The 27,276-nt window shown below is 46.4% G+C and overlaps 1 protein-coding gene and 1 non-coding gene across 5 annotated transcripts in view; one reads left to right on the forward strand and one right to left on the reverse strand.

Moving 5' to 3' along the window:
- Nucleotides 1–26,471, forward strand: part of Fermt2 (fermitin family member 2) — a 67,797-nt gene extending 41,326 nt beyond the window's left edge. Inside the window, exons 4-17 of one of the 4 annotated variants that reach the window (XM_032917523.1) lie at nucleotides 1,634–1,768; nucleotides 8,887–8,919; nucleotides 9,226–9,451; nucleotides 9,666–9,768; nucleotides 12,577–12,684; nucleotides 16,258–16,392; nucleotides 17,121–17,170; nucleotides 18,086–18,210; nucleotides 20,316–20,422; nucleotides 20,520–20,741; nucleotides 22,741–22,761; nucleotides 23,232–23,356; nucleotides 23,590–23,731; nucleotides 25,225–26,471. In XM_032917523.1, coding sequence (XP_032773414.1) covers nucleotides 1,634–1,768; nucleotides 8,887–8,919; nucleotides 9,226–9,451; nucleotides 9,666–9,768; nucleotides 12,577–12,684; nucleotides 16,258–16,392; nucleotides 17,121–17,170; nucleotides 18,086–18,210; nucleotides 20,316–20,422; nucleotides 20,520–20,741; nucleotides 22,741–22,761; nucleotides 23,232–23,356; nucleotides 23,590–23,731; nucleotides 25,225–25,398 — 1,706 coding nt within the window. In that variant the 3' untranslated portion in view covers nucleotides 25,399–26,471. The remainder of the gene's footprint in view (nucleotides 1–1,633; nucleotides 1,769–8,886; nucleotides 8,920–9,225; nucleotides 9,452–9,665; nucleotides 9,769–12,576; nucleotides 12,685–16,257; nucleotides 16,393–17,120; nucleotides 17,171–18,085; nucleotides 18,211–20,315; nucleotides 20,423–20,519; nucleotides 20,742–22,740; nucleotides 22,762–23,231; nucleotides 23,357–23,589; nucleotides 23,732–25,224) is intronic. The other 3 variants (XM_032917524.1, XM_032917525.1, XM_032917526.1) reach the window with 3 other exon arrangements.
- LOC116914172 lies at nucleotides 190–296 on the reverse strand. Its single transcript, XR_004389716.1, has one exon. It is a non-coding gene; the product is annotated as a U6 spliceosomal RNA (small nuclear RNA).
- Nucleotides 26,472–27,276: the final 805 nt, after the last annotated feature.

Genomic DNA, 27,276 nt, shown 5'->3' on the forward strand with positions numbered 1-27,276 from the left:
TCTTGGCAGGACCAAGGGCTTCCCCTTCCACTGGTGCTCTTACTAGGCTATTCATTGCTACCTATGAGGTTGGAGCCCAGGGTCAGTCCATGTATAGTCTTTGGGTAGTGGCTTAGTCCCTGGAAGCTCTGGTTGGTTGGCATTGTTGTTCATATGGGGTTGCAAACCCCCTCAAGCTCTTTCAATCCTTAAAAACATGGAAGCTTCACGAATTTGCGTGTCATCCTTACACAGGGGCCATGCTAATCTTCTCTGTATCGTTCCAATGTTAGTACATGTGCTGCCAAAGCGAGCACCTGAGTCTTTTCTTTAGCAGTATTTGTTGAAGGTTTTCCCGTCCATTTAAATTGCCTTGGCACTCTTGACAATTTTCTGACCATGTCTTTATTGCTGGAGCTTTACGATGAATTGAAATCAGTTAGTCTAAGTTCACAGTTTTATTCTTATCAAGGAATGCGTTGTCTCCTCTAGGATTGTCCCATTTTCATGTAGGTTTATAACCTGTGAGGGTAGGGAGTTGGCTTAATACTAAACAGTTAACGCATAAGCATGAGGCCCTGGGTTCGGATCCCTGACATCCATGTAGAAAGCCAAGAGTGATGGCATTCATTACTAACATCAACACCGGGAGGTAGAGCCGGGAGGTCACAGGGGTTCACTGGTCAGCCAGCCTAGCCAGCCAGGACTCCAAGTTCATGCGAGACCTTGTCTAAAATATAACATGAGGTACAGTTGAGGAAGATGCCTGGTGCTGACTGACTACTGGTCTCCATGCATGCATTCAAGGCTGCACACAGGCACACACAATTTTAGCCTGCTTCTCAGTCATGGGGGAGTTGACCGAGGTCCCACTAGTTTTGGGAGAGGGATGATGGATCTTGCAATTCAGGAACATGGTTTATACTGTAGGTAAGAAATATCTGCTTGGGTCTGGAGAAATAGCTCAGAGGTTAAGAGCACTGGCTGCTCTTCAGAGGTCTAGGGTTCAGTTCCCACCACCCACATGGTATCTCACAGACATTCTTACAGGCAAGACACCCACGCATATCAAGTTAAAAGAAAATGCCTGTTTATTATTAGTTTCGTGTGCACATGTACTTTATGACATAGACAATGTCTGATACCAGCTAGTCCAAAATCCTGGACAGAGTGAATATATAAGTAAGAGTCCTAGGAAATTTTTTTTATGGTTTTCAGACAGCGTTTTTTTAGACAGTGTTTATTCTGTAGCTCTGACTGTCCTGGAATTCATTGTGTAAACCAGGCTGGCCTTGAATTCACATAGATCTTCCTGCCTGAGATTAAAGTCGGTGTACCACCCCTTCCAGTGCATTTTCCTTCTGGACCCTGTAGATTCTCTGTTCAATTTTGGGGTCATTACACTTACCAGCAAATAATGAATTCGTGCTTTGGATTTATTTTCTCCAGGGCCTTGTGTGAGCTAGACGGACATTCTCCTGCTGTAGTTTTGGGGACTTTTCACATGTCATATGCATCAGTCTTCCATTGCGGTATGGGTGTTGGGCAGAATGCTGACTTCCATAAACAGAAGGAAATGACAAATTCATACCTCAAACTAGATTAAATAAACTTCATGAACTAACCTGTTTTCGTTTTATGCACTCTTTAACAGATATAAGACACCCTGAAGAACTTTCTCTCTTAAAAAAACCCAGAGATCCCACGAAGAAGAAAAAGAAAAAGCTAGATGACCAGTCTGAAGACGAAGCACTTGAGTTGGAAGGACCTCTCATCATGCCTGGATCAGGTGAGACCCAGATTCAGCAAAGGCAGAACATGGGGCTCACAGAGGTCAGGAGAGTGGTCCAGTCCCCTAAACCTCTCCTCAGTCACAGTGCTGTGCGATCCTGCCCGTCATCATTCGTTACTGATTGGATCAATGAAGAAGGACCCTGGGTCTTTGGTCACAGAGTCTGGAGAGAGTACTCCACAGTCGAATGTGGTTATTTAGTTTGCTTCTTTTTTAGGTAGAGTGTGAAAAGAATCACTGTTTTGTTGATACATTAACACCTAAAACCTTCAGCCCTTTCTGTGCTTTGCATATCCTGGTCTCTTTGCATCCCTATCTTTTTCCTCAGAAGTCCTTCCTTTGAGAAGTGTTCTCATATCCCACCCACCCCTTCCCCAACTGAATTAGGTATTGATTGTCCCATCTTATGACTCTCTGTGTTTATAGTGAGTTGTATGCTCTAATAATTGTGCATTCCCCACGCAAAGGGAGTCCCTGACCCTTTTTGCTTTAAACTAAAACCCACTCAATGTATGGCATAGATCAGGCAGGAAGGTGATTCTCATCACTGGAAGACTAAATGGGTTAGTGGTTCTTTAGTCCTGGGCACGGACATACCACCATTGTGTTGCCACATTTCCATTGGCCACCCATTACTTGCGATCTTCCCTGCTGCACGTGTCTGAACTTGGTGTTGATGTAATTCATTCCTGGCCATTTAAATTCTGTCCTGGTGCAGATGAAATCCAGTGCTTCTGAGGCACAACCATGCGCCGTCCGAAGCTGTGTGATGCACTTTGGGAACTGCATTCTCAGCCAGCCTTTGAGGTCAGAGTGCAACTGCCAATGTTTTAAGGAGATGGAATATTACAGCCCAAGAAAGTTAGGGAAGTATTGTACTGTTAATGCTCACGCACTGACTGGATTCGGGGAAAGGCAAACAAGACCATGCACTCACTACTGAAGCCACGTACAGGAACAGTTGCTTACGGTTGAAAACAGTCTATATTTAAAGGAGTTCTACATAAATGCTAAATGAACTGGAAAGCGTGCTAGCAATTCAGAGACCAGTATCACTCATCTCAGTTAGGCTGTATTCAGCTTTATGGGTTGAGGAATTTAGTTTGTTTAATTTGTTTGACTTTTCTTTTTTTTTTTTTTTTTTCTTTTTTCTTTTTTTTTGGAGCTGGGGACTGAACCCAGGGCCTTGCGCTTGCTAGGCAAGCGCTCTACCACTGAGCTAAATCCCCAACCCCTTTGTTTGACTTTTCGAATCAGGGTTTCTCTCTCTCTCTCTGTGTGGACCAAGCTATCCTTGAACTCAGAGACCTGCCTACTAGGATTAAAGATGTAGCAGAGGTCATAATTTTACTGCTTAAAAAAAAAAAATGGGGGCTGGAGAGATGGCTCAGCGGTTAAGAGCACCCGACTACTCTTCCAAAGGTCCTGAGTTCAATTCCCAGCAACCACATGGTGGCTCACAACCATCTGTAATGGGATCCGATGCCCTCTTCTGGTGTGTCTGAAGACAGCTACAGTGTACTTATATATAATAAATGAATAAATCTTTAAAAAAAAAAAATGGCAGAAGGAATGATAGCAGACAAAGACCATCCTGGTAAAAGAAATTCCAAGAGGTAAATACCTCGGCCAAGCCCTCTCTTGGGGTAGCCACCTCCAGAGAGGTTGAAGACCACAGTGGAGAGTACCTGATAGGAAGATGATGAAGTTATTAGTATGTCATCGATCAATTGGTTTCTGAAATCATTTACAAAGGAAAAGTATTTTTAGAAAGATTTTTTTAGTTCAGTTCTAATTGGTAATTTTGGAGGAGGAAGTGGGTGGTTGAGAGCTCACTCTCCTACAGTAGAACAGTTCTAACAGTTTTTAAGACAACAGTCTGGTCCCCCTTCAGTGTTTCTGATGGAGGCCTTAATAAAAGCCATGAAGGAGGTTGTGGTTTACAGCAAGGGCCTTCTATCCACGCCTGAGTCTGTGCTAATGAGGTAACCTTTGGAAAGCCTGAAGAATGGGGACTGGTTATCAGAGAAGCCAACTGTACGATTAGAGATTTGGTACCACCCGAACCTCCAGACATCTTATGGAAGGGAGAAGGACTGGAGACCTTGTCAGTCACTGTTACAGTTATGAAGGACCCGTGGCTAGAGGCTGCTCATAAAGACATTTGTACGGCTGACTGTGGTGGTTGAAGGCCATGATGCCAGTCTGGTTAAAGAGCTATGCCTGATGATATATATACCACCGTGTGTGAGGAAAGAGACCAGAGTAGGACTCAGAAGTCAAACCTTTCAAACAGCCCCTCAGAAGAACTCAGTCAGGATCTTACAAGCGTTACCTCATCTTCTGAAGTCAGTGTTCCAGAGCCCTGATCCTGGCTCTTATGGGTCCTGCTACTTCTTAGTGCTGCCACATTGGGAACCAGGCTTCACCCCTGTGTCCCCAGAGAGCAGTCACAGGCAAACCATCAAGATAGCAGGAACCATCCTGCCTTTGTGATTAAGCCTCCATCAAAGCTCAAAAGAAAAGGACTCAAAGCCTCCAAGTTGGTGACCTTACCCAGGGGCCATGCAGAGTTCCCAGAGAGTGTAGATCCCTCCGTGTGCTATGCTGTGCTGTGTCCCTGTTCCCTCTGGCTACGCCTGAGTAGACTCTCTGTTATGAAGGAGTGATGTAGGGAGGGTGTTTGTGAGTTCTGCCAGACACCCTAGGGAATTAGGAAGGCAGTTGCAGGAGCTCTGATGGATAGCAAGGATTAGAAGCTCAGGTGAGCACATGGATAATAGCTGGCCCCAGACGTCACCCAGTGTTACCAGGTAACAGTGGAAGATCCCCAACCAAGAGAGGGGATACGCTAGGGCCAGATAATGTCTTCAAAACATAAATACTCCTTTTTTTATGTAGGACTAAAAGTGTATTATGTCTTTAGCGTGTGTCTGCTGGCCAGAGTTCTGAATCCTTTTTTATAAGTGTGGGAGGAGGGGTACACATGGGTGCAGTGCCAGAACACTGTTGGATCTCCTGACTATGGAGTAACTGGTTGGCAGTTGGGAACACCCGTCGGGTGCTGGGAACAGAACTCAGGTCCTCTGGAGGAGCAGAGGAATAAGAATCCTGAAACACGAGGCTGTGTCCAGTCGCCAGAGTCCAGATTCTTACACCAGTGCCCTTGTGGTATTTTGTAATTACTGCTCCTTCCTTACTTGCAAGTTGATTCTGTTTTTCAGTTGAGTGGAGCCTTGGTGTGGCCTGGCTGGGCTGGAGCTTGCTGTGGGCATCACTCTGACCTCCCATACTGCAGTGCTGACCCACAGCCCTCCACTGCCTGCAGGTCTGAGCGCCACACCCACTAGGGTTTCCTCTTTGTGTGGGGACAGAATTGCGGTCCACCGTAGTGTAGAGTTCATGGTGCCCTCCTCCCTTGCCTAATACTGGTGATTTCCTTTTCGCTCAGACGATAGCTGATCTTCATTTCTGGGCCACGCATCATCCTTTAGTTCTTTCCTCAGGCTTGACCTCTCCAGCAGCCGAGTGTCCTAAGGACACGGCTGGACAGCTTTGCAAGAGACCATTTCAGTTTTGGTTTTTTTTCATTTTGAGATTTATTTTTTTCTCTGTAGGTGTTTTGCCTGCCTGCATGTTTGTGCATGCCGTGTGTGTAGTGTTCGCAGAGGCCAGAGGAGGGTGTCAGAACCCCTAGATTGGTGTTAGAGACAGTCGTGAGCTGCCATGTGGATGCTGGGAACGTACCTGGGCCCTGTGGAAGAGCAGCCTTACCCACCTAGCCATCTGAAGCCCCTTCCCACGTTTTTAGGAAAGGAAAGCCGGGGTTGTGTTGGAAGGGTGCAGCTGTCGGAGACCACGTTCCCTGTCAGCTTGTTTTCCTGAACAGGACGTACAGAGCTAGTGTTTGACTCACCTCAGTTCCGAGTTAGGTAGCATGAGAAACTCAGGCTTAGTCAGTTGCCTGGGATCGGACAGCGTAAAGGTGTCTGGGAAGTTGAGTGAGCTTTGCAGCCCAGAAACCAATGGTGAGCATCAGTGTACACAGGAATCCCAAGACACAGAAATGACTGGAAACCGATTCTGGGTGTGAGAGGCTCAAGAGACTGTTTACGCAGACAGTCGCAGAGCTGGAAGCACTCGGTAATTTTGTCATGATTTATGGTTCTAGGCTCTTTCTCCTCTGCTCCTCCGAGTTATGCTAATAGTGACTGTCAGAAGGCTGGCTGAGCCGTACTCATTTAGATTGATATTCCTCTTTTAGAACACACTCTGGTTTATTAGGAAGGAAAATCGGTGGCAAACAAGTCATAAAGCGGCTGAACAGGTTCTTCTCTGCATAGCGTCTGATTCGCAGTGGTGAGCAGTACCTGTGTCTCACCAATGCAATCAAGGCCGTTTTTATTACGAACTTACATGTGTGTATATAAGCTGAATTCCACTCTGCCTGGCTGACAGACACACACAACACACACACAACACACACACACACAACACACACACACACAACACACACACACACACACACAACACACACACACACACACACACACACACACACACACACACTCGAAATTCTGACGGCTCCATCGCCCTGTTTGGCATGAATTCACTATGCTGCCAGAGTTGGCCTCAGACTGGACAGTTCTCGTGCCTTAGAGCTCCCACTGCTGGGGTCAGCAGCTATGCACTACCACACAGACCGAAAGCACACTTTTGTAATGTAGTCATTAATTTTCAAAGACATTTAATATCAGTTCATTATATAGGCGGAAAGGATCTCATTAGAAACTTTTCTTGGGGGAAAAAAAACCAATCAGAAGGCATCTAGGAAAGAAGAAAATGTAGGTTCTACACTAATATTGAATATAATCAATAGTCTATTTACTAGAAAAATTATCTATGTAGGATGCAACTTTTTTCCTATCTGGATCTTGACCATTTTAAGTAACAAAATACTGTTAAACCTATTCTTTTTTTTTTTTTTTTTTTTTTTTTTTTTTTTCGAGCTGGGGACCGAACCCAGGGCCTTATGCTTCCTAGGCAAGCGCTCTACCACTGAGCTAAATCCCAACCCTAAACCTATTCTTTTTTTTTTTTTTTTTTTTTTTTTGGTTCTTTTTTTTTTTGGAGCTGAGGACCCGAACCCAGGGCCTTGCGCTTCAAGGTAAGCGCTCTACCACTGAGCTAAATCCCAGCCCCCCTAAACCTATTCTTTAAAGAACAAAAGATATAGATAGATACACACACAGAGTAAATATTCAAATACTGAAGTTGAAATTTTCCTCAATTTTTTCCAAACTAAAGTGATATAGATAGATAGATAGATAGATAGATAGATAGATAGATAGATAGATAGATAGGAGAATGTGTGAGATTTTCCTTCAATCAGTGCTATGTTCCAGTGAGTTTCATTCTCTATTGCAGAAGTCAGATACTGAATATGATTTCATTATAACAAAGTCAGATAATACAGGGAATCAGCTAGGCTAATAGTGGAAGTTACTTTTAAACTTACTCTTCGGCTAGTCCCTTTCAAGAGCCAGCCGTTTCTGTGTTCTTCTTTCTTTTCAGTGTTTGTTATATAAACTCGGGCAAATAAGAAAACAAGATTGTTAGTGTTAGCCTTTGAGCTGACCTGAAGGAATTTAAAGTATGCGTGCCCTGTGACCCAGCAGTGCAGCTAGGATTGGGAAATGAGTGAGAAGGGTTCACTGAAGCCTCTCCTGTCCTGACACCAGGGCTCTAAGCAACCAGGCTGGGGGTGGTTTGAGTCGCCGTACATGACGGTAGCTTGCAGGCAACCGAGACAGACTGGTTCCTGGCCTGGCCCGAGGCTTGCTGGCTCCTGACCGTGACCAAGGCCTTCACCCTAGTTTGTTCTCCAGGGTGAAAGTCGATTTGTTGGGACACTGAGTTGTTACCCTGTAGTCTCCATAAGACAAATAGAAACTATGGTTTGTAAAGTGCAGACTGTAGGAAATTGAAAGAGAAGAGGCCTGGGTGTGCTCTGTTAACATTCTGTATGGGAAACTCCATAAAGAGTGGTCAGTTTTAATTTTACTAGGCTCTAAATAATTCTAGTATATTTGCGGGGGGAGGTCAATATTCTGACATTTTTAGGGAAAGGTTTACTCAACAGTTCTTTTAAATAAGCAGGTTTCTGCCTAACACTAATATTTCCCATACTATATTTCTTTGTACTGCCTTAGCAGAGTCACCCTCTGCCCAAGTGCCCTGGGGCACTGATGCCTGCCTTTGGTAAGGATGGCCCATGGCTTTAAGTTTGAAAATGGTTCCTTAGTGAACAGTGCCTCGGGGCTGTGTCCCAGTGTCTGCTTTAGAGGTGGAGCAGACTCCAGGCCCCCTCTCTGCCTACGGCATTCAGATCGACAGGTTGTTCGAGCACAGCACAGTACACAGGAACACCAGGTCAGATGTGGGTGGCTGACAAGATCCGCCTACGCTCAGTGAAAGCCCTTCCATCTCACTGTGACTTCTTACGTCATTGTCGTGGCTTCCGTGCCTACACCGGTGGGAGGAAGGAGGATTCCTGCCCACGGTCTCCAGTTAGATGACCGGAGGAGAGTGGACTTCACTCTTCTTTTCCACGTCGTTACAATGTAACAGCAATTGCACATTTTCTTTCTTTCTTTTTTTTTTTTTTTTTTGGTTCTTTTTTTTTTTGGAGCTGGGGACCGAACCCAGGGCTTCCTAGGCAAGCGCTCTACCACTGAGCTAAATCCCCAACCCCCACATTTTCTTTTTTTAAAATCATGATTATATCCAGAAAATGAGTCAAGCTGAGCCCAGCCTGGACCATGGTGTTGAGACCTCTCTCAGAAACAACAAAACCTCAGGACACCACCAGATATAACGGAGTTGATGCAAATGGTTTTACTCGATGCCTTTGATCGCCTTAATTCTGTTCTTCCAGCCAGAGAGCATGCGTCCTTAGCTAGCGTGTTTTCTGTATGTATTGAGGTGGTTGATGCGTTTACGTACGAGTCCCAACTGGGGCAAGTCTGTTTTCTCTCTTCCCGTTTCCTTTCATTCTTTTGTCTTCTGTGTTCCTTTCCTTTGCTTTCTGAATTCCTTTCTTTCCTCTCCTATAGGCACCGATGTTCTTTACATTGGCCCTCTGAAAGGTGAGCCTCACCACAGTTCCACACACAGTGTGTCGGTCTGCTCGCTTCAGCCATAGCCCTACTTCCTAGTTCTTCCAGCCGGCTTTTTCCTCAGAGTTTCTGCCATTTAATTACACCCTCACGGCTTTGGTACTGTGTGTTCTGATGCCCAGCAGAGTTCCTGTGTTTTGAGGCAGGTACATATGCACTAAGAGCTACCCTTCCAGATCGAAGCTTTGTGGCTCAGTGTGCTTCCTGCCGCGGTGTGTGTCGTTACTGAGCTGAGACTCCCACAGCTTCTCACAGCCCTGTCTTCTCACTCACTAGGAAGCATATACTCAAGCCCGGGACTTTACAGTAAAACAATGACCCCTACTTACGACGCTCACGACGGAAGCCCCTTGTCACCAACCTCCGCCTGGTTTGGTGACAGTGCCCTGTCAGAAGGCAATCCCGGGATACTTGCTGTCAGTCAGCCGGTAACATCACCAGAGATACTGGCAAAAATGTTCAAGCCTCAAGCTCTTCTTGATAAAGCAAAAACCAACCAAGGGTAAGTTTTGGGTTTTTTGAGACAGGGTGTCTCGTCAGAGACCAGGCTGGTCCAAACTCACAGAGAACTGCTTGACTCTGCTGCCCAAGTCCTGGGATTAGTTTTTAAAACGGCCTGCACCACCGGGCCTGGCCAGGGGTAAGTTAGAATTTACCGAGTTGGGGATGTGGTTGCCTGTGTCTGCAGTGCTCAGGGCCGTTCTTGCTTTGTGCAGGTGGCTGGATTCCTCAAGATCTCTGATGGAGCAAGACGTGAAGGAGAACGAGGCCTTGCTGCTGCGATTCAAATATTACAGCTTTTTCGATCTGAATCCAAAGGTAGGAACCGAGGATTAAAGGGCTCTTTCCACCCCGCTCCTCTTCTCATCCGAGTGTTAAACTAGAGCAAGCTTTGAGTAAGACTCAAAAGCTAGACCTTCAGGGAAAGGTATTTGCATAGGTTGAGACCATGTTTAAACATTTTCCTCTCTTTTGTTAAGGTAATTATATTTTCTTTGATGTGTGTCAAAGGTACTGATTACTTTTTAAAAAAATACATCACCTGCAAGTATATCGTAAGAGTAATCTTCTGGGCTGGAGAGGTGGCTCAGCGGTCAAGAGCACTGCTCTTCCGAGGACCAGGGTTCAATTCCCAGCATCTGCAGGGCAGCTCACACCTGTCTGGGACCCCTGTTTCAGGGGACCCAACCCCTTTACATAGACATACGCGCAGGCAAAACACCAATGTACATTAAGTAAAAATGTAACTTTTTAAGACTAAATAATTTTCTAAAAGATGACTTTTTGTATTTTTTTGTGTTTTGTTTTGTGTTCTGTTTGGTTAGCTTTTGGGGTTTTGTTTTGTTTTTGAGATAGGTAGCCCTGGCCATCCTGGAACTCTGTGTAGATAAAGCTGGCCTAAGCTCACGGAGATCCACCTGCCTCTGCTCACTGGTGCTGGGATTGAAGGTGTTCGAGAAGCCTGCTCTGTATGTTTGAAAGTCTACACGTTGTCCTACTAGTAACTAACCACTGTCACTTGTTCTGTGACTCGTCGGTCTGCTCAGCTCTACCTCTCTGCTTTTCTGCTCTGAAAATCTGTTTTTCCCCAAGAGCAGGTGGCACAGAGGAGGGAGAGAGGCTCGTGGCTTTTGCTGTGTTTTCCTGTCTGAATTGTACTGTAGCTAGTGCAGTGGGTCTCAGCCTCCCTAATACTGCAGTCCCATAATACTATTCCACACATCGTGGTAGCCCCAAATTATAAAATCATTTTTGTTGTTGCTTTTATAACTAATTTTGCTACTGTTACGAATGGTAGTGTAAGTATGTTTTCTGATGGCCTTAGGGGACCCCAACACACACACACACACACACACACACACACACACACACACACACACTCTCTCTCTCTCTCTCTCTCATTCTTTCTTCTCTCTCTCTCTCTCTCTCTCTCTCTCTCTCTCTCTCTCATAGAGAACCACTGACCTAGTGTCTTAAATTATGTATTCATGTAATCTTTTTTACATATCTCCTTATGTTTACATATATATATATATATATATATATATCAAACTATGATAGAACTATTAAGAGGTTTTTTTTTTCTGGCCACGTATCTGCTTTTAGTTATAGGTTGAAGGAGGGGGGATGGTTGATTAACGTTTTAAGAGTATTATTTTTTGCTAATATATTCCAATGGACAGTCTAATAACAAATCTATTTCCCCAAAATGTATATGTACTGTCTTCTTTGAATACTTAAAATAATTCCCCCTTTTGAGGACCTACCTACATCTTTGGGGGGACTCTGTGAACAGGTATGTCCCAAAGTAATTTGTTCTCACTGAGTTTTATTGTGGTAAGTCAAAACAGCAGTTAAAACCCATCTCTATTTGTACCTTGTTTTAATGTTTTCCAGCTATATTTCTCATCCCCCCTCCCCCACCCCTTTATTCTGTGTTTGGTCTTTGAGCCAGTCCAGCCGTTCTGCATAGGCTGCCAGGAACTTATATGAAACCCAGGCTGGCCTCAAACTTGTGACTCCTTGGACTCTGGGTGCAGATTACAAGGCTGTAGCAATACCCAGTTTCATGGGGGTTTGCTTTGTTTTGGGGACAAGGAGTTTCTGTGCAGGCTTGCACAATGTGGCCTAACGTGAAGGGTCCTCCCACCATATGCTTCCAGTGCAGGGCTAGCAGACACGCACCACCGTACCCTGCTTCAAGTTAGGGTTCTTACACTGAAACTGTAACTGTGGTTACAACAGCCGCCTTTTCCCTTCAGTGCTGGGGATTAAATCCTCTGTCACACTAGGCAACTCCCTCCACCTACTGAGCTTAAACCTGAGTAATTCCCTTATACGGTATGCCATGTCTAACACTAATGGCTCTCGTCCCTTCTTTAGAGTTATTTTGACACTAAAGGGCTGACAGAAACATTACATTCACTTTCTGCCATGCGTTAAAAGTATTTAGCTGGGCGTTGTGACATGTGCCTTTAATGGCAACAAACAGGAGGTAGAGGCCGGAGGCTCTCCTGAATTCAAGACCAGTTAGTCTGATAGCAAGTTGCAGGCCACCCAAGGCTCCATAGTGAGACCCTGTCTCAGCACGGTGAGTAAGGGTAACCACTGGTTAAAAGCACTTACGAAGGGGCTGGGGATTTAGCTCAGTGGTAGAGCGCTTACCTAGGAAGCGCAAGGCCCTGGGTTCGGTCCCCAGCTCCGAAAAAAAAAGAACCAAAAAAAAAAAAAAAAAAAAAAGCACTTATGCGAAGGACCTGGGTTCATCTCTCAGCCCCACACAGCGCCTCATAACCATCCATAACTCCAGTTCCAGGGGACCCGACGGGCACCAGGCATGCATACAGTGTACAAACATACACAAGAGCAAAACACTCATAAAGTATTTTTAAAAGAGACTATTTAAAGACTTTAGGTGTGAGTGCCAGTGTCCACAGAGGCCAGAGGCATCTGAACCCTCTGGAGCTCAGGTTGCAGCAGTTGTGAGCAGTCTCAGGTGGGTGCTGGCACTGAACTTGGTTCTTCCACAGTAGCAGAATGCACTCTTACCTGCTTAGCCATCTCTCGTCGAGAACTCTCTGGTATTGAGAACACTGTGTTACAGACCACGTCTCCTTTGTTCTGCAGTATGACGCCATCAGAATCAATCAGCTTTACGAGCAGGCCAAGTGGGCTCTCCTCCTAGAAGAGATCGAGTGCACGGAAGAAGAGATGATGATGTTCGCGGCCTTGCAGGTCGGCAAGGGAATCGGGATGACTTACGGGGGTCGGGGGTGGGCTGGGGGGACTGGGGTATGATTATGCAAGCATTTTTGGTGTGCCTTTTGCTGTGTAGAAAGTAGCACTTAGGGTTGCCAAGATGGCGCAGCACATAGGTGTTTGCTGCCAAGCGTGATAACCCAGGTTTGATACTCGGGACTCGCTTGGTGGAAGAGAGAACTTGCTCCCAAAGACTGCCTTCTGAGGATGGACATACGGCGCTTTAGTCCCAGCCCTGGGGAGGCAGAGGCAGAGGCAGGAGGACTTCTGGGAGTCTGAGGCAGGGTCTCACTGTGAAGCACTGGCTCTCCTAGAACTTGCTCTGTAGACCAGGCTGGCCTTGAATTTACAGAGATCGGCCTGCCCCTGCCTCCTCTGTGCTGGGATTAAGGTGTGCGCCACCACTGCCCGTCCTTTTCTGTGGTGGTGTTGTTGTTGTTGTTGTTGTTGTTTTCCGGAGCTGAGGACCGAACCCAGGGCCTTGCGCTTCCTAGGCAAGCGCTCTACCACTGAACTAAATCCCCAACCCTTCTGTTTGGTTTTAAAGTCCTCTGAACTCCATGTGCACGTGCATGGTGCATGGGCACACACACAATAAATGAATGAAAACTTCAGACATTGAAAGTGGACATTTAAGAAAGTAAAAGAAACATGATTTTGTCTTGTTTTAAAATAAGAATCAATGATACTTTTGGTTACTTTCTTGTATCATGTGGGGGGAAATTGGTCTTTTCCCTCCCAGTATATACTAATTTGATGTTTTTATTTCTCTTGGAGATAAAAAACTGACAATATTAAATTGATGAGGAGGCACATTTCCAACTGGCTGTGGCAGAAATAATGACTGTTCAGTAACAAGAGACCAAGATAAACATAATTGTTTTATGATATTAATAATTAAGTGAAAGCTAATGTTTTTAGCTGTCTTTTTTTTTTTTTTTTTTTTTTTTTTTTTTTTTTCCGGAGCTGGGGACCAACTCAGGGCCTTCCGCATAGGCAAGCGCTCTACCACTGAGCTAAATCCCCAACCCCGTTTTTTAAACTAGTATTTTTTCAAGTGTGAGCCTTGGATACCACATGCTTCTGAATTATCGTGGTAACTACTTACAAATTACCCACTCCCATTGCTGATCTGCCCTCAGTGAAATGGCTTTAGACCAATCAGAGTTCTTAGAAGCAGTGATGTCCGTTGTCACCAGGTTGATTCTCTCTCAGATGTCAGTGTGTCTGAGAGGGGCTTTGGCAAGAAGGCCTGGGTTATGATGGGAGTCCAGTCCTCCCTGAGATCCCAGTGTAGTTGGTATTCTGTAAACAGAAGTGGGAGAAGCTGGACTGACCCCCAGTTAAGAAGCGTCTCAGTATAGAGATTTTACTTCTTTCCTCAGAACACAAAATGCTCTCAGCCTTCCAAATGCAGTTCACGGTGACAACCAGAGTCACTGTTGGGAGGCAGACGAGCAGAGAGCAAGTCTGCTGGTTGACGAATCCATCGGTTGCTTTAGGGAGATGGTTAAGATTCTGCACTGTTTCTGGGTGGGTTCAACTGTCTGGAGAATTTCCTGCATTAACTCTGGGCACCGTTTATCGGGAGCGTCACTGGAGTGACTTCTGTGACTTCTGCGCTGTGCACACAGACTTACTGTTTTCTGGGGGGAGTTTTACCAACATCAGATCTATGAGGCGTGTCTGTGTTACAGCCATGGATGTCATTGCAGAGCGTCGTCTTTGTCATTCTGTTGTTGTTTTGGTGCCGTGCTCACGACTGAGCCCAAAGCCTTCCCATGCCAATAAGCAGGCATCGTCCTCTGACACATACCCCAGCGAGACTTAGGTTTTGTTCATTCACAGGAACTGAAGGCCTTCAGGGCATAGCCCTCTTGAACCATTTTGGAATCTAGATAAGTATAATGAGGGAGTCTTAGAGTACAGATCCAAGAAACTGACAAGTCAAAAAAGTTATTAGGACAGCTTTTTTTTTCTTTTTTTTTTTTTTTAATTCTTTTTTTCGGAGCTGGGGACCGAACCCAGGGCCTTGCGCTTCCTAGGCAAGCACTCTACCACTGAGCCAAATCCCCAACCCCGTAGGACAGCTTTTAAAGCATTTAGATACAAGTGTGTGCTGTAACGTTTGACTGATAGCTCCATATGCCTTTGGAAGCAAAGCTAGACTCTGGTCTGTCCACCGCCGGGACCCTCTAGTGGACTCTCGTGGCCTGTTGGGTCAGGATTGGCAACAGTGCTTTGTAAAAATGCAGATTTCAGGCTGAGTCAGGATCTCTAGGGTGTCTATGCTTTTTAACCAACTTTCCTCATGTTTCTCAATATTCTCCACATTTGAGGTCTCTTCTGACAGCCTGAGTACTTTGCTCTTACTAGTTACCATAGAAGTTTCTGTCTTCTTAAAGATCTCACATTTGCCCTCCTTGAAGGTATAACCAGGAAGTTTACTACTGAGTGTTAGAATGCAGGACGCTGGTGATTGGCTGCAGGCCCGTGCATTGAGTTCCCTACAGATAGACTTCATCGGGTAAATGTCTTCTTCAGAAGTTCAGAGCTGCTTACGCTTTGAAAAGCAGCCACACCAGATTCTGTTGATCTCTGTATAAATAAAGTCTCTCAGGTTTGACATCAAAACTTACTATATTGTTAGTATTCCGAGTCACTACATGCATTTAAAATGAACTGTTTTATATTTTAGAAAAGTCTAAACCAAAGTCTGCTACCTAGCTAGCTAGAAGGGCAATCTAACTGCACCCACACATTCCCTTTCCATACATGGAGACCGTTTCCTGTTCTTCCATAGCTGAGATGAAGCATTGGACCCAGAACTGGGGAGAGTGGAACTGGCTTCCTCTTTGCTCTTTGTCCTGAGTGGTTGGGATTGTACGGCAGTGAGGGTTAATTTTCTCCAGTGACGTAAAACAAGTGGCTTAGTTCATCCCTACAGAAGACTTCGTGCATGGCCTGAATCCTCTTGGGCTATCAATCTGTACAAGGCCCTGTCGGTGGACACCACCCACCCAACAACAGACAATAGAAACTGCCCGTGTAGTGTCGCAGCAGACCCGTAACTTCCCTCCTCACCGAGGGAAGCAGAGACTGGGTTCATGTGTGTGTATCCAGAGTCTGAGCTCATCTGAGTAGGTCTTTCTGAATAGGGTGTCACAGTGATCCCCAGTGCTATGGCCCATGCTTTTATCCTTCCAGTCCCCGGCCTACATTAATGTGTATAGGTGTCTTCGTGTCTGCATTGTGTCTGTGCACATGTGCGTGCAGTGTCTTGGAGACCAGAAGAGGGTGGGTGCTGGTTCCGCTGGACCTACATAGGTGGTTGTGAGCTGTGCGAGTGCTGGAACTCAAAGCTGGGTTCGCTGCATGAGCAGTGAGTGCTTTTGGCTCCCGTGCTCTCCTCTTTCCAGCCCCTCGGCCCGACGCTTTATCTTTGCCAATCGGATGACAAAACAAATCCAATATAGAGTCAAGCAGTAATTTCATCTTAAAGTCCTGCAGTTAAACGGTCATTTCAACAACGTGTTATTGTGGTTTCAGTATCATATCAATAAGCTGTCAATCATGACATCAGAAAATCATTTAAACAACAGTGACAAAGAAGTCGATGAAGTTGATGCTGCCCTTTCCGACCTGGAGATCACTTTGGAAGGCGGGAAAACATCAACAATCCTGGTAGGGTGGATGGATCTGCAGCTAATGGTTGATCTCAGTGGAGCCTTACCTTGGTGTGGGTTTCCATCGCCAGATAAGGCACCTGGAGGAAGGTGGTTTCTTTACACAAGTCAGTCATAGATTTTCAGGAAGTTTCAGAGAGAGGGAGAGAGTGTGTGTGTGTGAGAGAGTGTGAGTGTTGGGAAGAGTGACCCCAGGGCCTCATTTTTCACCCCAGGAAACCTTTTATGAGGAAACAGTGTTTGTTACCAGTGGGGAGGGCTTCCAACACAAACACTTGTTGTGCAAGTGGTGGGAAGGCATTTCTCCAGGGGAAAGAGTAATCAAGTCATGGAAGATTCAGGGGAGAGTCTCCTCGGAGATACGAGTCTCCCAGTAGTGGTTAAACACTGCTTATTTTTAAAGCTAATGAGTGAGTTATTGCTAAAGAAATATTTTCTCAGTGTCGTTATGATTTATAATATTTCCTTATGTTGCTACAGTTTCCCCATATTTAGAAGTAGCAACATATTCTTGGAGTTGTACAGACTGTCATTTTGTTCACGTTTTTACCTTTCTTCAACACTATTCCAAGATGCCTTTGTAACAAGACCATGTAATACGATCCTATCATTTAAGTCTCTAATATATGTATTTTGAATCTTAAATAAGCAGGTTTTTTTTTTATATCGGATACCAAAGTAGATTTTTTTTCTGATTAAAGGAAATATCATTTGAATTCTTTCTAGGGTGACATTACTTCAATCCCAGAGCTTGCTGACTATATTAAAGTTTTCAAGTAAGTGCAAAGGTGGGAGGATTTCAAACATGCGTGAGAGCTGTTCACGGTCTGAGTTTGCAGTAGGTTTGTCCAGTTTATTCGTAAAGTAAATCTGTAAGAGTTACCAGTTAAGCACTTAAAATTAAGGTAATCATGGTCATTAAACTAAAGCCACAGCAATCTTTGTGCTGTTTGGTCCTCAGAACATCAAGGTTGATTGTGTCATAGAGGCTGCCCCCGGTGGGCTCACACGGTGCCCTGCGACTGTCAGTGGTAGCTCTTTGCTCTGAGCTCCAGACTCCATTAGCTTGTGCTCCTGTGCTCCTGAACCCTTTCCTATGAGGTCCCAGTAAATCTTTCTAGACTTAAGCAATCCACCTTTAATCCTCAAAATGGAGAGCCGAGTAGTAAGGTGAACGGGAGGCACAGATGCATGTAGCACCCACTGTCCACTGTCCTGTGCTGTGTAACTGTTGCAGTGTGATGTCACAGCTCACAGTATGTAACACAGCAGCAAGACTTCCAAATGCCACCGTCTCTCCTCTCGTCCTTTCCTCGCTGTGTCGTCTTCTGTGTGTGGCACTGGGGTGGCATGCTCGTGTCGGGGCTGCACTCTTCCTTCCCTGTCGGAGGATGCAGAGGCCTCCGTGGCAGTAATGCTGCCTCTCTCTGCAGGCTGTTGGTGCACACGGACCTTTCCGAGCTTTAAGTGAGAAGTGGGAGGCCGTGGGCTCTCCACCCTCTCACTGACTAGGGGCGAGCACACCAGCGACCTGTATCAGGAAAAGAACAGCCAGTGGGAGATGATTTCAGCCTGTGTTGCCCTGTATAAAACTGGCCTTGTGTTTTTCAACACTTGAGAAGTTAACTACTAAAGCACAGCCTACAGAGTTACTTCAGGGTGGTCATGTCTCAAGTCTGTTTGACTTACAGGCCTAAGAAGCTGACTTTAAAGGGGTACAAGCAGTACTGGTGCACCTTCAAAGACACGTCCATCTCCTGCTATAAGAGCCGAGAAGAGGCCAGTGGCACACCTGCTCACCAGATGAACCTCAGAGGTAGGGCGTGACCTGCGGACCTCTGACAGCCTGATACGCAGTCCATCTCGCTTGCCAGTGCCTGCCCCGCTCCTTCTTTATACCTTTGGGGTTTCTCCAGTTTGGTATTGAGTTGCATGCGGACGTTTTGTTTTGTTTTGTTCTGTGGGCAGACCCGAGCTGAAGTATTCAACTGTGATGTCATTTTTTTTTTGATCTTGAGCATTAAGAATGTTAGGATTCCCTCATTTTCAGCCTTGTGGTTATCACTTCTGCATTTCTCGTCTCTCCTTGCTCATTGGTGTCCTGCTTACTCTTTGCCTCTGATCATAGGCTGCTTAGCCTCTCTTTCCCTGGCCACAGTCTCCCTATTCCTCATCCAGGTGTTTTTTTGGGGTTGTTGTTGTTGTTGTTGTTTTGGCTCTGTTCTGTTGGTTTTTTTGTTTGTTTTGTTTTTCAAGACAGGATTTCTTTGTGTGTGGCCCTGGTTGTCCTGGAGCTCGATCTTTGGAGCAGGCTGGCCTCAAACTCAGAGATGCCTCTGCCTCTGCCTCTGCCCCTGCCCCTGCCCCTGCCCCCTGCCCCCCCTGCCCCTGCCCCTGCCCCTGCCCCCTGCCCCTGCCCCTGCCCCTGCCCCTGCCCCTGCCCCCTGCCCCCCCTGCCCCCCCCCCTAGTGCTGGATTAAAGGTGTTTACCACCACCACCCACCCATCCGCTTTTCTTATCCTTACCTTTTGTGCTCCGTAGGCAAGCACAGAGTCCCTGTTAGGCCCCTAGCTGTGAGCTTGAGTCTCCCTCTCCCTTGTCAAAGCTGCCTGAGGAGCTGGAGTTTAAGATGCGTCCCTCCGTACAGACCCTGCAGCCTGGGCCACACATTGGTACCAGCTCTGCTGTTAGCTCTGCTTTTTTACTTAGTGTTTTTTAAAGCTTTATCTCATTTTTAAGTGTGTGTGTGTGTGTGTCTGTCTGTCTGTCTGTCTGTCTGTCTGTCTGTACAGGTCTCTGAAGGGTCTAGAAGGAGGGTTTCAGATCCAAACAAGAGGCCATTGCAGCTGAGCTCCTGCCTCCCCCAGCCCCTAGCTCAGTTCGTTCTGGCCTATGGATGGAGCTGCAGCTTCAGCTGCCATGCTGGTGGCCTCTGTCCTGTCTTCCCTTCATGCTCCTGATGGATGCACCGGCTCAAGTAGAAGGGGACTTACCCCTCCGTCTGGGGACTGGGTGGCACTCAGAAGTGTGTCTGGATGTGTGAGACCCTGAGTTCGGTTCCCAGTACTCTGGAAATCAGCCAGTTTCTGAAGTGATGATTTAGAAAAGGCCGGGGGCGGGGTGGTGGTGAGAGTCCTGGCTTGTTATTGTTCCACGAGGGAGTGAAGGTCTTGGGGTAAATGGGGTCCCACTCAAGATGCAGAGAGGGATCCTAGGAGAGTTCACACGTAAAGCGTGGACTGGCAGTGCACTCTAGGCCCTGGAGGCCCATGGTGCGAGGACAGGCGCTGGCAGAAACTCCAGAGCGGGTGCAGTTGGGCAGATACGGGGATAAGGAGATTGGAACCTAGAAGAGGGTTCAGGGAGAGAATAGTTTGAATGTGGAGAATGGATAAGGGGAGACCTGTGCTACAGGTACTAACGTGACGGCCACATGCGTGCTCTATGTAACCGGTCAGTGCGGTCAGCTCTACGATGAGGAGAAAAGACACCTTGGTTAAGTTCTTACAGAATTATTAACTCTAAGTCACCTGGAGTCCCCTCCCCTCCAGATTTGTGAATCTTCACACGTGTTTTAGCCTCACCATGTAGCTCCTCCCTTGTTTGAAAGTTGTACAAAAGGCCTTATAAGGCGGCTGTTGTAGGTGGCTATTCCTAGAAAGAGCAGGACTCTGTACCTACGGCTCCCTTCTGGTAATGATGTAAACATTTCCATGGAGGTAGAGCTGAGTCACGTGGGTTCTCAGGGCTCAGAAGGGTCTACGTTTCTGAATCCTTGCTCTATGGCCACTTGAATGCCAGAGCAAGTCACCTTCCACCAGATAGGGATGTTCCTAAAAATGGGCACAGGTCAGCATAGTAAGACCCCGCAAAGTGAGGAGTTCCATTATGCATTTCTATAATTAAATTTCTTATTCCAGGATGCGAAGTTACTCCGGATGTAAACATTTCGGGCCAGAAATTTAACATCAAACTCCTAATTCCGGTTGCAGAGGGCATGAACGAGATCTGGCTTCGCTGTGATAATGTAAGTTGTCCAATTAAACATAAACAACCTTGCCCGCCGGCCCTGCGATCTGAACCTGGGTCCTGAGCACTGTGGCTTCCTCTCTGTCTCTGCCCAGGAGAAGCAGTATGCGCACTGGATGGCGGCCTGCAGACTGGCCTCCAAAGGCAAGACCATGGCAGACAGCTCTTACAACCTAGAAGTTCAGAACATCCTCTCCTTCCTGAAGATGCAGCATCTGAACCCAGATCCTCAGCTTATCCCTGACCAGATCACAACTGACATCAATCCCGAGTGCCTGGTGTCCCCGAGATACCTAAAAAAGTACAAGAACAAACAGGTACCCACTCCGCTCAGTCAGCTGGTCACCATTTCCTGCTGTCCTTTCAGTACTGTTTCTCCAGTTAACCAGACGATACCAGCTGTGCTAAAACGTGAAACAGGACGGGGGAGGTGTAGGCCAGCTTAGACTGGTTGTAAAGCTCATCAGTAAAGTTAATAGTGAGAGCCAGTTCGTTCTGCTCAGCCCAAGGGAACTGTTTTGTCCCCTGTGAAACGGGACAGAAAAGCACGTTCAGTTCTTCCCCAAAGGATCTAATTCTTGGTTTTGCTGAGGAAGATTTTTCCAGCTTTAGAAATAAACTGTTATGTGGTGCAGAGTTTCTCCCACACCACTGTCTAAACAGGAGTAAAACCTAATGGAATCTTACAGGGTTACAAAGTTGGATCAATTTTAACGTAAAATTCGCTGCCTCTGTCCACTCTCTAGAATTCCTGTCCTGGAAATGAATACCGTAAAAGGTTTGCTACTCGGGAACGTGTCTCTTTGATGCATCATGAAAGGTCCTTTCCAGGGGAATTTGACTTGTGAGCCCCCAGGATTCCCTTCACTGAACAGCACTCCATAAAAGGAAAGATTCAGATTAGGTGGGGGAGCAGAGGCTTCTAAAATAAATAAATCATTTTACCGAGTTTAGTTTTTATCTTTCAGAAATAATTTTAAAACATTAAGGTTCAAACAGAACGTTTCCTTCCTTAATTTTAAACATAAGTTTATTAAACGAGTCTGAAACAGTTTCACTTTCTGAAGAAATGTTCAGAACTTTAATTAGGAATGGTCTGATGTGCGGTTCAGAGGCCGCGTCAGAGAGGGAACATTGTTTATCCCCCAGTCATCGGCTGTGGGAGCGTGTGCTAAGGGTTGTCGGAAGTGCTGCCCTGGGGAGCCTGGTGGAATGCGGATGAGTTAGGAAGGAAGGAGGCACTGATCCCTTCTCCCTGAAGAGCTGTGTTCAGAGAGACAAGTTTCTAAAAGTGAACCCATCTGCCTTCTGATGGCCTCAGACCTTGGCGGTTTGATTACTTCCCTAGGTGTCAGGCGTCCAGGATGATAGTTTTCTGTTTTTGAGTTGTAGATGAGCAAAAATGTGACCTAGAATCCTCTGTTTGGTGACAAGAGCAGTGTGCGGCCCTTGGTTAAGGACCCCCGCGATCCTCCGAAGCCCGCCCTTCCCTAAGGAGCCTCTGAGGCTTGTTCCCTGAATGTTGGGCCTTCACATTGCTACCCCGATAGCACAAGATTCATAGATGTGAGGTTCATGCAGGTGACCTTTGCCAGGAAACAGGACAGTCAGCACAGTGTCACAGTCACACTTAATCTGCAAATACTAGCTAACTTCCCAGGATTATTTTGAGTAAGAGTGAGTTTTTACCATGAATAAAAGAATTGCCCTACAGTCCCAAACTGAAGACTTGTGCAGCCATAGCTTCCAGAGCCGTGTGTGGCAACCTTTTGTTTCTCCTTCCAGGAAAAAGGATGCAAAAAGCAGATGGTAATTGAAGGGCCTGCTGCCTTTGTGTGCAGATAAAGGGCCAGTGTGGTCAGGGGCTCATGCGCAGCCCTCGCTCTTCTGAAGAAAGCTTATGCATCCCTCACCTGACTAAGTCTGAAGAGGCTGCCGTGGCTGATTACTGATCGCATTTGCTACTAAACAGTTAGCTTTAGCTCGCTGTAAGAACCGACCTGTGAGGGAGAACGAGGCGTTTGCCCCTTCTCGTTTTCTTCCGTGAGCTTCCATCCTTAATCTGAGTGGCACTTGCCGCCGTGTGGCACCTCTGTGGGTGTCACTGGACAGCGATGGCCACCTGCCCATCTCCGCTCTCATTCCTCCTTGTGTTTCCTTCCCACCCGAGTGGCCGCCTTCCTTCCTGCATGGTTTTCTGCTGGAATTTTGGGTTTGCAGGTCCACAGCCTTTTCTTTGCTTCATTTCCATTTCCTGATCGCCTCTTTTTTTTTCTTTTCTGCCTCCTCTTTCTTCCCTCGCATTGCCATCTACAGCCAGGCTATGTGAGAGAGTTGGTAAGTTCTCCATGTTTACCAAGAGAAAGAAGTCAGACACCGTAAAGCCATAGCCACCTGTGCCTCCACCAACCTAAAGCAAACAGGGAAATTATATCATGGCCATGGGAACATGGGTGGCCCTGTTTCCCGGTGTCCGGTCCGCCCTGGAGCGTTACCGCGCTGTGGCTCTGTAGAAGGCCAGCCGGGCTCTGTGGCCACCTGGATGTGTTACTTTGTCATTGCCCCCAGGGTCTCCCCCTCACCCGGAACCTCTCCGTCCACACTGAGCGGCTACACTAGAATCCCAGTAACGCTTCTCGTGTGGTACACAAAACCTCACACTATCCTTGGTACTTTGTTGGGATTCCCAAATGAAGCATTAGATAATTTTTAATTCCAATTCAATATAGTTTTATGGTTGCACATTTTTTATCTTTTATAAAAAATGATGTCTAATTATTTAATAAAACATTTGAAATCGTGTTTAGATAACAGCTCGGATCTTGGAGGCCCACCAGAACGTAGCGCAGATGAGTCTGATCGAAGCCAAGATGAGATTCATTCAGGCGTGGCAGTCTCTGCCCGAGTTCGGCATCACACACTTCATCGCCAGGTCAGTGCGCCGCCGTGGTCTCCGCTCAGTGTGCCCGCCGCGATGCCTTAGATCTTCACCGGGAAGACAGGCTAACCTCGTCTACACCAAAACCTAATGGAATCCTCTAGGCTTTCACTCTTCTCATTAACAGCTCACAATGATTGCATTTCTCTTATAGAATAGTTTGTTGGTTTTTGGGTTAGAGAAAAATCCCTTCCCCCATGCTAAGTAGTTTTTCTTCAATATTACAGATTTCAAGGCGGCAAGAGAGAAGAACTGATTGGAATTGCATACAATAGATTGATTCGGATGGATGCCAGCACAGGAGACGCCATCAAAACATGGCGGTTCAGCAACATGAAGCAGTGGAATGTCAACTGGGAGATCAAAATGGTGAGCTAGCCCTAGCATTCCCCTCAGGCGGTCAGTCACCCAGTACACACCTGAGGGCGCAGTCCAGGATCTGGATTTGATCCCCAGGACTTAAGACAAAGGGGAGAGCCTCGTAAATTTTGAAGATTGGGTTATGTGGGATGATTTGGTTGTGGTGTTTGACACCCCCGTTAACTGCTAAGGCTCGTTTGGGTTATCTGGCTAGTGAATTTTAGCGTCCCCTTCTCCTCTCATACTTGGTGGGAACGGACCACCTTCCCTCTGCCAAGGCTGGCCAAGCAGCTGTGTTTCCTCGCTAGAACCTTAAACAAGCTTTAAAGGCCACCATTGCATAGCCAAGCTTCATCACCCCAGCCCATCCCAGCGGAGATGGCTCAGAAGCTAAGAGCTGCTGTCGCTCTTCCAGAGGACCAAGGCTCAGTCGTTAGCACCGCATGGAGGCTCACAGCCCCCCTGCAACTCTAGTTCTTGGGTCTCTGATGCTGTCATCAGGCCTCACAGACGTACGTGCAAACACAACACCTGTACTCAGAAAATTAAAAAAGGAGCCTAGGGACGTTGGGCAAATACCTGTAGAGTATTTGTCTAGCATTCCTGAAGCCCTGGCTGGTGTAGCACACCCATGACCTAACACTCGGGAGGGGCAGAAATTCGAGGAGTTAGAGACCAGCCTGGGCTACAGAAGACTGAAAATGAAGAATAAAAGATAACCTTGAAAGTGTGGACCATGTGGTTGGTTACTCATTTCTCACTTGGACTCTTACCATTGTTAATTAAGGCCATCTTTCTGTAACCGCTAAATCAATCCCTTCTTCTAGCAGCAGTCAGGTTATGTCCCATGCCTTGGGCCAGGCACAGCACTCGCCTCTAAGCCTCATCACAGCCTTCTAAAGTAGGCAGATCTCCTGTACTTCACAAGTGAGGACACTCTGCTTAGAAGCCTGGGGCCTGGTTATTGTCAGTGCCCACACACGTGAAGACTGGCTCGCAGGGTCTGTGAAGACTGGCTCGCAGGGTCTGTGAAGACTGGCTCGCAGGGTCTGTAAAGCCTGGTGTGTGTCCCACTGTGTAGCCTGGTGCCCTTCTCTTCGTTACATTGTCATCATACAAAACAGTCTCACTGGTGGGCTGTTCGCTTGGCATGAATTGGATACATTGTGTCAGCTACTGTCAGAAAAACACATCTTTCTGAAATACTGAAGCTTGATACCTAAAGGTTAAATATTGAAGCAAATGTTAAATAAAACACAGGAAGTAGGTTTTCTCCCAGGACCTGAAGAGGAACATTCTCATTAATTTCATCACCAGAGACCACTGGGGACCTTAATGACTTAAACCCCTTGAGAGCTTGCAAACTAAAGGAGTAGGAGGATATTGCACTTTTCTTACTCTGCAGATCTATGGACATAGTTCCCGGGGAACGGGGGTGGAGTAGCGTAATTTAAAGCCCTGGAGCTTCCTGCAGAACTGACAGTTCTTTGTCTTTGCTCCAGGTCACTGTAGAGTTTGCAGACGAGGTCCGGTTGTCCTTCATCTGTACCGAAGTAGACTGCAAGGTGGTCCATGAATTCATTGGTGGCTACATATTTCTCTCAACTCGTGCAAAAGACCAAAATGAGAGTTTAGATGAGGAGATGTTCTACAAACTCACCAGTGGTTGGGTGTGAGTAGGAAGGCTATGCAACGAAACTCCACGGCCATAACAATATTTAACTTTAAAGCTGTTGTTTCCTATGTGCTGCTTAATAAAGGAAGCTTGAAGTTATCGTTTTATCCTGACACCTTTTGCCTTACCTGAGGGTTACATGTGCACTAACAAGCACGGTGGTTAATCTGCTGCCTCCCTTGATGCCGTGTGTGGACGGTGGAATACCCGGCAGCCTTTAGGGCCACACTCGGAAAGCTGAAGTAGTGGGCCAATCGGGAACCGGCCATCACTGATTGACAGTAGCCAAACTAAGAAACAAGCCACCTACCACCAAGCCACCAGGGCATACGGATAACCTATATGAAGTATATTTATCATGTGTATGCATGTGTTTATGTTTAATTTGATGTCCTCTTTTAAATATCCTGCTTCTGGTACCCAGTTAATCCCCTCTCCCAATATAGAAATCGGGTCTGCGTTAGATGCTTGGCGTGCAATGATGCCGTTGACCTTGAAGGAAACACTGTTAGCCTGTGGTCGGGTGGGTTGTCCTTGAGTAAGCATGTTGTACGTCGTTTGTGTTTATTTTTACACCAAACTGTATTACATCACTCTTAGTGTTCACCAGCATATTCACTATCTGCCTAAGGTATGCAGCCTGTGTTACCATATGAAGTAAAGATCTATGAAGTATGCATTTTGTGTAACTAATGTACAAACACAAATTTTATAAAATTGTACAGTTTTTTTAAAAACTATTCACAACTAGGAAATGGCTTAAATGTAGCATCTTTGCATTAATTAAGTGCTTTTAAAATATATAATTAATATGCAGTTTCAGTATCTGCTACATTACGAATGACGTCATGATGCTCGTGACTTGCCGTGATGCCCTTAACCACAGCCTGGACCGGCTGTGTTCTAGTCTTTTGCGCTGTTACATCTGCGTTGGTGCTAGTTAGACAATTCCTAGCTCACGAGCCCAGAAGGGCGCCAGGGAGGGGTGGACTTACCAGTATTTTCCAATAATCCATGAATTAAAGACTGTATAAATGCATTTTATTTTAAATAAAAGTAAAACCTTTTATTTAATGTTTTCTTTCTGTGCTTCTGATCTCTCAACACTCCCTGCCCTGTGTGTTGTTAGAATGGGCATCCAGTGCTAGGCCGTGTACCAGAAGAAGAGCTCTCTCTCTCTAGGGGACACCCTTCCTCAGTATTGAGAGACCTCTGTGGTTATTCAGTTAGACTCCAGGCTGTCCGCGTGGGCCTGGCCGTCACCTCTGTCAGTCCTGTGCCTGTGAGGCCAAGGCATCCTCTTAAAACTGGGCTCTGCGCGCCTCTCTGTCCTCCCCCTCCCCCCTGTGTCATGGTGGGCCTGCTCTAGAACATAAGAGCTCATTCCCGTTTTTTAAAAATATGATAATCTCATGCCTATGCCCTGTGGAACAGAAGCTCAGGGTCCCCGCCCATCTCCTCCAGGTCCTCTGAGCTGGGGCATCTCCCCGGGCCCATTCGTCCTTAGGAGTCTGGGCAGCCACATTCTCTAGATCAGTGGTTTTCAACCTTCTGAATGTTGTCACCCTTTAATACAGTTAATTCCTCCTGTTGCTGTGACCCCCCAACCATAAAATTATTTTCGTTGCTGCTTCTTAACTGTAATGTTGCTACTGTTGTGGATAATAATGTAAATATATCTGTTTTAGTCTTAGGTGACCCAGGTGAAACTGTTTGGGCCCCCAGGGGTCAGGACCCACAGGTTGAGAACCACTGGTCTAACTCTCCATCCCATGGCTGTATTTCCTAGCTTCGCACCCCGCCCTCTCCTGTCCAAATCCATGTCTCCCTTTAGAAGTGTTGATTTATAACTGTTCTCCCATAAACACCATAAACACGT

The sequence above is a fragment of the Rattus rattus genome, chromosome 12, assembly GCF_011064425.1.
Source record: "Rattus rattus isolate New Zealand chromosome 12, Rrattus_CSIRO_v1, whole genome shotgun sequence".
Lineage (NCBI taxonomy): Eukaryota > Metazoa > Chordata > Mammalia > Rodentia > Muridae > Rattus > Rattus rattus.